Genomic DNA, 11,929 nt, shown 5'->3' on the forward strand with positions numbered 1-11,929 from the left:
AATTTGTTTCTTTCATGATTCTTGCAGTTTTCCATTATCATTTTTTGTCTATCAGGGGTTGATCTTTTTGTACCGCTGCTCCCTTTCTTTTTGTTCCCTTTTTGCTCCACTGGCAGGATACTATTTGCTTCCAAGTAATTCATGATGTTATCTGCTATTATGCTGGTGAGCAGTTTGAGCATCGTGGGTAAACATGTTATTGGCCTGTAGTTTCCAGGGGTTGTTCCTTTGGCTGGATCTTTCTGAATCAAGTATGACTTCCCAGTTGTTAGCCATTGATCAATTTCACCATTTTGCATGGCTTCATTGAACTGCTTGGCCATTGTCGGATGCAAACTGGTTAGGTATTGTCGGATGAAAAACTGGTTAGGTATTTGAGCCAGAAGCCATGCAATTGATCATGCCCTGGTGCCGTCCAGTTTTCTCACTTTCTTGCTTCGATTTGTTATCATATCAGTTGTTATTTCCAGCTCTTCCGTTTGTTTTTGGCCAACATCTTTTTCAAAATCTTTTATCCACTGTGCCTTCCTGTTGTAATCTTTCTCATTTTCCCAGAGATCTTTCCAAAATCGAAGTGTCGCTTTTTTTCTGGCTTTTTGCTTTCAACATTGATTTTTGTGTTGAGGCTTTGGTAGAAATGCTTTTGGTTTGAACGAAATTGCTGATTTTGTCTGTACTGGATGTTTCTTGCTTCATATCTTTCAATTTTTCTTGCTGTGGTTGTTATTTGTTGTTTGGTGATCTCCAGTGCTTCTTCAATTGTTCTAGTGTCTAGCCAGTACCCTCTAATTAATTATTTCATGATCTTGCCATTCTTGCATATTTTTCAGGTTACTGGCATCTGATCTTAGTTTTTTAATCTTCTGTTCCAGTCTACTACTATTATTGTTGTTGTTGTTTTATTGATACAAAAACAGTTATACACAGCAAACAAGATCACTATGCTGGAGTGTGTATTAAATCGCACGTTGGACACTTCCCAAGCATCTAGGACTGTGTGATGTATCGACGAATAATGCGTGCAGAGCCGAGGAGGGTGGCCTTTTGCAGCTGATATATGGTGATCTTGTCAGCGCCGATTGTTTTTAAGTGCCATCCAAGGTCTTTAGGCACTGCACCCAGTGTGCAGATCACCACTGGGACCACCTTTACTGGTTTGTGACAGAGTCTTTGTAGTTCAATAGGATTTAAGAATCCTCGTATCGTGTATTATTATTGTTGCTGCTGTGGTTGTAGTTGTTGTTATTGTTATTATCATTATCATTATTATTATTATCATTATTAATTTTGCTACCGATGTGGTAATATTCTCCTAATTTGTCACAACAAACATCATCAGAACAATATGTCATATTATGTAGAAGATGTGACAGGCATTTTCCCCTTGCCTCCTCATAGAGGGGGCATTTTCATGACGTATGTTCTATAGTTTCTACAGAATTCAGGGAGAAAAGAACGTAAGCTTGCAGCATAAGGTATCTTTTGATATTTCCCTTCTAAAACAGCAGAAGGTGAATGTGCATGTCTTGCAAGAGGAAAAGCTCTCCTTAGATCTTTGTTATCTAGGGAAGTGAAAGAACTGCTGTATGTTGGGATGGACCCACAGACAGCTCTTCTCTTATCAAGTCTCACCTTTCTGGATCGGACATTCCTAGAGTATCGATGACGAGCTCCTGGGCAGGTAATCTTCATAAGCCAGTCCTCATCCAAACTGTCGCTGCTTAAGGATGATGATGAAACCATCTAGAAAACAAAAGTAAAACTAAAACAAGGGAAAATTACTGCACAGAGGGAAGGTTTTTCCCTGCTATCAACCCATTCAAAGTGCTGCTGAAAAAACAACAAAAATGTTTAGCAGCCTGTAAAGACTATTAACATAAAAATATTGGAAAATAGAATGAGTGCTTAGTTGCAGATGGAAGAAACCACCAAGCAATACCATTAGACCAGATTCTTACCTTTTGTCAAAATGTCAAACACAGAGAGATTCACAAGGTATTCTATGACTCGCCACCCTGCAAGGGCTTCCTGAAACAGAGCCTCCACAATCTCTCCCAAATACTACAGAAAACACCTTCAAAATGGAGCTCCATTGGGGGAGTACAGAAGAAACACAGAAACACACAGACCACAAGCCCAACATGAATACACAGGATGGCCTCTGGAGAGCAGAATACCAGCTTCTACATCAACTGACCTTTATTAGGCATATCAATAAGAAATAAAACAAAATGCAAGACAAAGCGGAAATCTGAACAGGTCTTAAAACAAGACTTAGAATCATAGAATCATAGAGTTGGAAGAGACCACAAGGGCCATCAAGTCCAACCCCCTGCAATGCAGGAACACACAATCAAAGCACTCCTAACATATGCTGATCCAGCCTTTGTTTAAAAAACTCCAAAGGAGGAGACTCCACCACTCAGAGGAGGCAGTGAATTCCACTGTTGAACAGCCCTGACGGTCAGGAAGTTCTTCCTAATGTTTAGGTGGAATTTCTTTTCCTTCACCTTGAATCCATTACTCCATGTCCTAATCTCTGATGCAGCAGAAAACAAGCTTGCTCCCTCTTCAACATGACATCCCTTCAAATATTTAAACATGGCTATCATGTCCCCCCATAACCTACGCTTCTCCAGACTAAACATCCCCAGCTCCCTAAGCCTCTCTTCATCTCTAGACTCTAGACCCTTTACCATTTCAGTTGCCCTCCTCTGGACCCGCTCCAGCCGGTCAATATCCCTCCCGAACTGCGGTACCCAGAACTGTACATAATATTCCAGGTGAGGTCTAACCAATGCAGAATAGAGAGATACAATTACATCCCTCGATCTTGACACTATACTCCTATTGATGCAACCCAGAATCACATTGGCTTTCTTGGCTGCCGCATCACACTGTTGACTCATATTTAGTTTATGGTCTACTAAGACTTTCAGATCCTGACCACCTTGTCCATCCTGACTACACTTGTGTTCCACCCTCCTTATGCTTATGTCTTGTTCCTGCACAAGGAAACTGGGATATTTCTGGGCTGAATGGGATGTTATTGATTGCCATCTTTCAATGCACTTTTAGATTGATTCCCCAATATTATTTATTTATTATTTATAGAATAATAAATTATGTATTACTTTTATAATTTTATAATTTTATAATTTTAATACATAATATAAATTATTTATATGTTTATATAATGTTTTAATTGTTTGTAAGCTACCCCAAGCCTAGCTATTGTCAGACATGGGTGGGGTATAAATATAATTTAAAAATGGCCAATTAAAATTTTTGCCTGCAGAGTGGATATGGAGAGGTTACTTGCCTTTTCTCCCTGCTAGAGCTAACAGAAAGCATGTGAAATTTTTAAATCTGGAAAAAAGCCTGTAGAAGAAGGTTATCTTCTCCCAAATTGGGGTCTTGGCTGGTGTTTTTAAGGAGTGTTGCATTACCTGAGAATGAGAGACAGAATAAAACCAACCCTGGGGACAACTGCCACTGAAACAACGTCATTTCAATCTGAACAGACAATAGGATCTCCAATGGCCAATCAGAGCAGGACTTTATCTGACTGCATCTGAAAACACTTCTTGGCAGGCACCAGGAAAGAAACTCCTGGCCTAAACCATCTAGCCTATCCCCTCACAGCTGAGTCACCCACCTCCCTGCCTATCTCTGCAAGCAAAAGACTTGCCTCTGCTTTTCTGCCTATTGCCAGCACAGCATCTGCCCAGATCCAGACATCAGCAGTGACTGACTGCAAGTCAATGAGTTTAAGCAAGACATTCATTTCATGGGACCCACTAAGGCTACTACTATGGCACAGAGTTCCCTTGGGCTGCTGGAAGCATTCTGCTCCAGACCAGAAGTTATGAGCATCTAACTGATAGGTGCAAAACAGGCTACCATTTTAACTACTGGTATACATATTTGACCTCCCTCCCTAGGGAGATCAGTTTGCCCCCCAATCACCAGCAGGCAACGGTTTTCTTGTTTTGTCTGGCACATTCCAAATGAGTGTTATTGGCCCTCCTTCAAGTGTTGTTTATGTGTTTTAATTGACTTATCGAATAATTTTAAACTTATTTTAATAGCTTAATGCTTTCATTTTTGCCACCTAGTGGAGACTGACTGGGTGGGAAAGTTTCAAATAAATATGCGGGGGGGGGGGGGTTTCAGCATCTGAAGAAGAAGAAGAGTTTGGATTTATACCCCACCCCCTTCCTGTCCTGTAAGGAGACTCAAAGGGGCTTACAATCTCCTTTCCCTTCCCCCCCTCCACAACAAACACCCTGTGTGGTGGGTGGGGCTGAAAGAGCTCCGAAGAGCTGTGATTCACCCAAGGTCACCTAGCTAGCATATGTTGGAGAGCACAGGCTAATCTGAATTCCCCAGATACGCCTCCACAGCTCAAGCGGCAGAGCGGGGAATCAAACCCGGTTCTCCAGATTAGAGTGTGCCTGCTCTTAACTACTACGCCACTGCTGCTCTCACAACAATTTGACCATTACAATGCCTGTACGTTCTATATATCATAAAATCCCAATGATTTCTCCCATCCACTTGAAATCTGGCATGAAGAAACCCAGAAATATTCAGATTTTTTTAATCCAATTCATTGCCTTTCAGTGAAGTTTGGCTCAAATCCAATCTTCTTGGCTTATTAAGGGGTGTTGTTGACAGTTGCTGACTACATGTACCCAAACATGTATTTACACATGGGCAGTGTCTAATTTAAACTGGGCTGCTTCTCATGCAAAGCAACTGTAGACATTAGCATACCAGAGTTCCACTTTAGCTGGGTACAGCGGGGCAGTGGAAACTAAACACTGTGTGACAGCCAAGTCCCATTGGTAAGTGCTTTTGCCTCAACAGAAGCACATCAAAATAGCAAATAAAAGCAGCAAATAAAAGCACTCTATGGCTCCAAATGATCCTGAGGTTGGCTGCTGGTTTCCAGCACCTGATTCAAGCACAAGCTTGAATAAGAAACACACCCAAACTAGGCTCCAATGATTCCAAGTCACACACATAATCTGTACATATGACTTAGTGATGCCCAGCTTGAAGTTGTTTGTAGTGCAGAGCTTTGGCTGGGACTTAGGAATATGGAACTGGAGTGGAATGGCTGCAAACTGCTAGCAGACTGCCATCTTCAAGTGGGCAGAAAAGGAGCAGCTATGTCAAAGCAAAATAAAACACAGGTCTGGCAGCACCTTCAGGACTTAACATTTATTTCAACAGGAGCTTTCATGAGTCACAGCTCACTTCTTCAGATGTGTGAAAATCATCTTCCCTTTACATATCTGGAAAACTCAGCTGTGACTCACAAAAACACACACTGAAATGGCTGTTGTGGGCTTTCCGGGCTATGTGGCCATGGTCTGGTAGATCTTGATCCTAACATTTCGCCTGCATCTGCGACTGACATCAATGCCAGCCACAGATGCTGGCAAAACGTTAGGAACAAGATCTATCAGACTACGGCCACACAGTCCACAACAACCAGTTGAATCTGGCCATGAAAGCCTTCAATAATACACACTGAAATGTTGTTATCTTTCAAGTGCCATTGAACTTTTGTGTTGTCCTAGTGAGGTAGCCTAGGCGGAAAGTATGCATTTGGTCCAAGGTCACCCAGCAGGGATGAGTGGGAATTTGAACATGGGTCTCATAGTCCAACATTTTTTTTCTTGCATATATATTTATTTACCAGGAGTGGGTGCATTTTTTTAAACTGTAAAGGTAGCCAACATAATAACCTCCAATCTTTTTAAGCCTACAGGCACCTCTGACATTTTAACACAGGGCAGTGGGCACAACCACAAAACATAAGGCAGCAACACTTCAACATATCAGACAGAAGCTCTGCTTAACAGGTGCCTTTCTAAATGAAAATATTTTCCTGTATACATGCAGCGTACCCTGCCGTTAAGATCCTTGTGCTGTGGAAGAAGCTGCTGCCAAAGCAACATTTAGTTTTGGGTTTTTTAAAATCATTTTATTTATTGAAATTTAATATTATTACAATTACAGAAAAAAAATTCAACGAGACATTTTGAAAGATCTGTATAGGCAATGGGATCTTCTGCGGCCAATCAGGAGCCGTGCATGCACAAAAGCCCTATCCTGCCCTACCCATTTTCCACAACACTTGGTGGGAACCATGAAAGGTGCCAGTTGGGGACCTCCACCCAAGAGCAGTGGTGCCACCCGTACTACAGTTCGCATGTGGTGTAGGGTAGTGGTTAAGAGCAGGTGCACTCCACTATGGTAGATTTAATAAAACATCATATTCTAATAGAATCTGTAATGTATGTGAACAACTACTGAAACTTTAGAACATGTTTTATTCGATGATGTGTGTAGGCAGGTCGGTTTTCTATTAGTCAAACCTATTCATAATATTAAGTCAAGAATGGTACAAATACTTACTTGTAATGATTTTCAAATTTTACAAAGTATTGTGAAATTTTTGCTGTTAGCTTTAGAGAACTGTTGGCTCTTATATTCTTCTCAACATGTATGCCTAATAAAGGTTAACTGACAGATGTACTCTAATCTGGAGGAACAGGGTTTGATTCCCCATTCTGCCACTTCAGCTGTGGAGGCTTATCTGGGGAATTCAGATTAGCCTGTGCACTCCCACACACGCCAGCTGGGTGACCTTGGGCTAGTCACAGTTCTTCAGAGCTCTCTCAGGGTGTTTGTTGTGAGGGGGCAGGGGAAGGGCAAGGAGATTGTAAGCCCCTTTGAGTCTCCTCCTCACAGGAAAGAAAGGGGGGATATAAATCCAAACTCCTCCTCTTCTTTTGTACTTTTGATTGATATTGTTGTATTATGTATTATTATTACTTGTTGTTGCTTTTATTGTACCCCCTGAGCCCTTTGGGGGGTAGGGCGGTCTATCAAATTGAATAATTCTTCTTCTTCTTCTTCTTCTTCTTCAACAAAGTGGTTGAAAAGCAGAAGTAAAATGCAGCCCACACCCACAACACACACACACACCCACACACACCCCCCGGACAGGCGCCCGAGCCCGAGGGCTGCGGCCTCCCCCCCCTTCCCCGCCCGCACTCACGCTTTCGGAGGGCACGGGCAGAGGTGGGGGCGGCGTCGCCTTGGGGGTGGAGCCGGGGGCCGTCCTTGGCCTCTGCCTCGCCGCCTCCATGCCCTCCCCGGCCACAGCCCCCCACCCCGCGGCGGCTGGAACTGCCCCGCCGCCGCCGCCGCCGCCCGGCCTCCTCTGGGCGCCACTGCTGCAGCGCCGCCTTGGTCTCCCTCCGCGGCTCTTCCCTCTGCCGCGGCGCTCAAGTCGGCTCGAGGGCTGCTGCTTCGCAAGGTCCCCCAGATCCCTCCGCGCGGCGCGTCTCCATGACAACCCCCAAGCCTCGCCCGCCCGCTGTGAGGAGAAATGGGAGCGGCCAATCAGGAAAGTCCTCCGCATCCCACACAGCCAGCCAATCACCTGGTAGTCTTCTGGGTGGGGGGGGAGCGGGGTGTCAGGCGTGCACCCGGAAGCCTTCTGGGCCCCGGCTCAGCAGCCCCGCGTAGGAAGCAATAGAAAGGATTCCACCGGATCATCAGCCCACAATATCATGCTGCTTTCTTCAAGGGGGAGTCCAGCGCGGCGCTCCTCTCCCGTCCCCAGCTCTCCTCTCTCGCTTTGCATTTACAAACAGTTCATTTTATGCATCAGACATGATACATTTGGTTTAACCCCAACTTGAAACTGGGGGAAGTGTGAAGCTCTTTATCCGGAAAAAAAAATTGACTAGTAAATGAGTTGCAGTATTTCATTTCTTAAGCTCCCAACCAAGGTCTTTCCCCATCCATATACTCAGAAAATATGGTTTCCATACTAATCAAAACTAGAAATACAGGTTGTACCAATACAGGTTGTACATGAGCTCCCAAAGGCACCTGGTGGGCCACTGCGAGTAGCAGAATGCTGGACTAGATGGACTCTGGTCTGATCCAGCAGGCTAGTTCTTATGTTCTTATTTTATCAAATATCAGCAGCCACTTTCAGCAAAATGCCAGTTTCTATAGGATACTTTTATTCAAGAATCTCAGGATGGCTAAGACAACTATGAATGTGCTTCAAAAATACTTAACATCTACAGTTCTTCTGCACTGCTGCTTGATAAAAATCTTGATAAAAAAGCACAAGACTTAAACTCTCAGAAGTGTAAACAAGGCTTAAAATGTGGCTGTGTGGATGAGTTTTTACACTGCAACCAGACACAATGTCAAACCTCAGATCTATATCCAAATCAGACTATGCCAGCCTGACACACTCAAAAAAGACCATCATCTTCATCATCACTGGATTTGCACCTAACTGCCCCACCCAAAGGACTGGGTATCCAGATGCGACGTGGCGGCCACTCCACCCTGCTGTTCCCAAGAGGTTTTTTTGGTGTAGGGAGGCAAAATGCACAAAAAGGCCTCCCCACAGCTGAAATGCCCCCACTGGCTTTTTGGCGGCATATGTCCAAAGCCCCGGGTGCTGGCATTGTTGAGGCAGTGGCTAGGTGGAAGATGACTAGCATCGGCTCCTTCCCTGGCCACGCTGCGGAGGGTCCTGGTGGGCACCCACCCTCCACCAGGGCTAATGCACTGGCGCAGCCCCATGCAAGCCGCCTCCAGCGGCAGAGTCACGCCCACGCCCCCTGCTTTGGATGGGGCTTTTCCTCCTGCTTCTCCAGGGGTTCCCCACCGTTAATTCCACGTGCCGGGCGGGCGGGGGGGCTCACCTGTTGCCTCCCGAGGTGTTTCGGGGTCCAGACATTTCCACTCAACTGCACCCCACGCTCCTCCTCCTCCTCCTAACTGCTGGAAACCTCGACATTTGGAGCGCGGGGCGCGCATCTGACCCCCGCCCCCACCTCATCCCGCGGCTGGTCGGGGGCGGGGCTGCCTCCTCTGGGCGGCCCTCCCCTCCCCTCCCCTCCCCTCCCGGCATGCCGGGCGGCCGCCGTGGCCCATTTGAATGAAGCGGCCGGGCTTTTCGGCGCCATTTTCGAGTCGGAGCGACGGAGGCGGTAGGCGAGGGGCGCGCGAGGAGGGGCCGCCGCCCGTCCGCCCGCCCCCCCCTGTGGCTCCGCCGGTCAGCAGCCCGCGGGGGCTGAGGCGCGAAAGGCGGGCGGGCGGGCGCCCCGTTGCCGCGCTCTGTGCCGCCGGCCGCAGCGGCCTCCAAGGCTGGGACGGGCTGTGCTCCCTGGGCGGCGCCCGCCTCTGAGGCCAGCGGAGCTGGAGGCAGCGGCAGCCCAGACCACCACCACCCCCACCCCCCCCCCGGGGACAGGCGGGCGGGCGGGCAGTCCCGGGGCCTGCTGGAGGGGCGGCGGCCGCTGGCTGGACGGGGGCTGGTCGCCTCGGCTCTGCCGGGGAAGTCGGTCAGGCATTCAGGGTCTGCAACCTGTGGCTCTCCAGATGTTCATGGACTACAAATCGCATCAGCCCCTGCCAGCATGGCCAATTGGAATTCTATGGGATGGGAATTGTAGTCCATGGACATCTGGAGAGCTGCAGGTTTGCAGACCCCTGCTGTAGAGTATAGATGTCAAATTCGTGCCCCTCCTACAGTTCCCATCATCCCCTGCCGGCATCATGCCGCAAGTTTGACACCTGTGCTGTAGAGAATCACACCTTCCTAAACCCACTGACTTCTAAACTGAAACTTGTGTTTCGTCAGCGTCGTTGGCCATGTGTGATTTTTAAAAGTTCCTTAAGAGGTATTAAAGGTGACAGGTCATCTTTATCCATGCTTTTTGGTCTTAATTCATAATAGCTGAAACAGTGGCTTTTGGACAGCTGTATTTGTATTTAATTTGGGAACAGAAATCTTATAAAATTGTGTCTATCTTATATTAGGGCCTAATTAAGTACAGTGGAACCTCGGTTTTCGCTGGTAATCCGGAAAAAACCGAGGCTACGCTGTTTGTGCATGCACTATGCAGACGGCATAGCAAATTTATGCAAAAAGCGTAAATTTGTGCAAATGGCGTAGGCAAAAACTGAGGTGCCGGGGAAAACTGAAGAAAAAAAACAGCCAGGGGTGACTGGCAAAACCCAAAGGCGACGATAACTGAGGTTCCACTGTATATTATTCTGAGAATGGCCAGTGTAGACTATAATGTAGGTATGCATGTTGTTGTTATTTATGTTAAATATTTCAGTGAGTTGCCTTGTTTCACTTGCAGAATAGTTTTCAGGAGACTGAAAAATGCAATTTTGTTATTTTCTGCAGTATCATTACTAATGGAAAAATGCTTTATTTAAAGGTAATATCTGCTCAGCCTGTCCTAGTGTAATTGGTTACAACATAAGAGACAGGTGACAATGTTCTTTCATAGATTGCCCTAACACGCCCATTTTTAAAAAAGTATATGAGCTTCCTATAGACATGTTCATAGATTATTTTTGCAATCTTATTGTTAGGCCTCGGGTCCGGAAATAATAGGAACTATAGATTTGCTCTAAAGTCTTTATCTCGATTTGAAAGGTAAACATAAACAAAAACGAATATGAAGATTCCCACTCAAACTACTACCTGTGTTCCCCAAGGTTCCCCCCCCCCCCCAAACAGCTTTCTTGATTCCCACTGCAAAGCACTACAAGCCTGGGAACAGTTCACATTTCCCACATGATAAGATCGGACCAGGAATACCAGTTGCTGTTGAGTGTAGGCAGAGCATCTTGTTCTCCCTGGCACTTTGGAATCTATCCTGAAATTAGCCTCTCAGCTAAATATCTATCCCAACTGTCAGAGTCCAGGCAGAGATGGATCATTACTCGAGCTAGATGTAGCACATTCCTCTTTGCCATTCTTAAGGGCCGACAGTTCACTTCCACTTTGTCAGGGCTAACCGTTCACTCCCCTGCATTGACAATGAATCAGCCAGACTTCAGAAGTTCCAGATTTTATTGCAAGTGACAAGAAAGCAACAGAAGAGTGTTCTGAAGCTCAAGCTCTCAGACCAGCGCTATTATGGATAGTACTTTTCATTCCCCCCCCCCCCACACACACATGTGAAACCCTCAGCAGAACAGTTCCCCAGCAACATCTCCAGACACCCAAGGTTACTTGATAAGCCAGCTGTGGAAAAAGGCAGAGTAGCAAAAGCATTGCACGGCTGAAAGGCCCAACCCCCATAGCTGCCATCCTGACACACTTGAATATTGCACTTCAAGAGAGAACGTGTGCACATTGTCAGGATACTGTTCAGACCCTCAAGCGTATTATGTTTTCTTGTCCTGGCTCTAGGGAATAAAAAAAGTTGTTCGGAGCATACAAAGACCTGCTGAATAATAGCGATGGCAGGATTACTGGAAAAACTGCTGAATTTTTATTAGAAGTGCTCAAGTCAAAGTCTTAATGGAAGCTTGATCACCTCTTCCTTACCAACCTTATGTGCTTTGTCCTGTTTTATGTCCTGTTTTAACACCCGTTCTGTCCCGTATTTGGGTTATTTAAACTGATATGCCTAATAAAGGTTTGTTGAAGTTGATAAGATCGGCCTTTCCGGGCTACCAAGGAGAGGATGACACATGCTGGACGCCAGAGAATAAAGGAACACAGTTGCCCTTGCAAATGTGTGCCACCCCTCAGCTGTCAGGCACAGACCTGACACTTATACAGAACTAGTGGGCTCGGCCATGCATTGCTGTGGCTCAGTCTGGTGAAGTGGAAAAGAAAGAAAAGGGGAAGCAAACGGTTCGAACATGTGTCATTGCACAGTGATTTCAAGGGAGGGGCAAGGGGCCCCTTGCTCCCCTCCCTCTCTCCCGTTCCCTTGCATGGCGCCCCGTCCCTCCCTAATGTTCCCCTTCCTCTGCTAGGGCGGGTGGGCCATGTTCAGGTGGCTGGACCTGTCCCTTTCACTCCCTTCCGTAGGAGGTTAAGAGCTTGTGTATCTAATCTGGA

At 46.2% G+C, this 11,929-nt stretch overlaps 1 protein-coding gene across 6 annotated transcripts in view; it reads right to left on the reverse strand.

The window, feature by feature from the left end:
• FAM228B (family with sequence similarity 228 member B) overlaps positions 1-8,901 on the reverse strand; it is a 41,025-nt gene extending 32,124 nt beyond the window's left edge. The window contains exons 1-2 of one of the 6 annotated variants that reach the window (XM_048502118.1): positions 8,757-8,901; positions 1,633-1,743 (exon numbers count right to left, since the gene is read on the reverse strand). In XM_048502118.1, the coding sequence (XP_048358075.1) occupies positions 1,633-1,743 (111 nt within the window). In that variant the 5' untranslated portion in view covers positions 8,757-8,901. Of the gene's footprint in view, positions 1-1,632; positions 1,744-7,078; positions 8,571-8,756 lie in introns of those variants that run through there. The other 5 variants (XM_048502110.1, XM_048502093.1, XM_048502077.1 and 2 more) reach the window with 5 other exon arrangements.
• Between the last annotated feature and the right edge of the window lie 3,028 nt (positions 8,902-11,929).

This window comes from Sphaerodactylus townsendi, linkage group LG01, assembly GCF_021028975.2.
Source record: "Sphaerodactylus townsendi isolate TG3544 linkage group LG01, MPM_Stown_v2.3, whole genome shotgun sequence".
Taxonomy (NCBI): domain Eukaryota; kingdom Metazoa; phylum Chordata; class Lepidosauria; order Squamata; family Sphaerodactylidae; genus Sphaerodactylus; species Sphaerodactylus townsendi.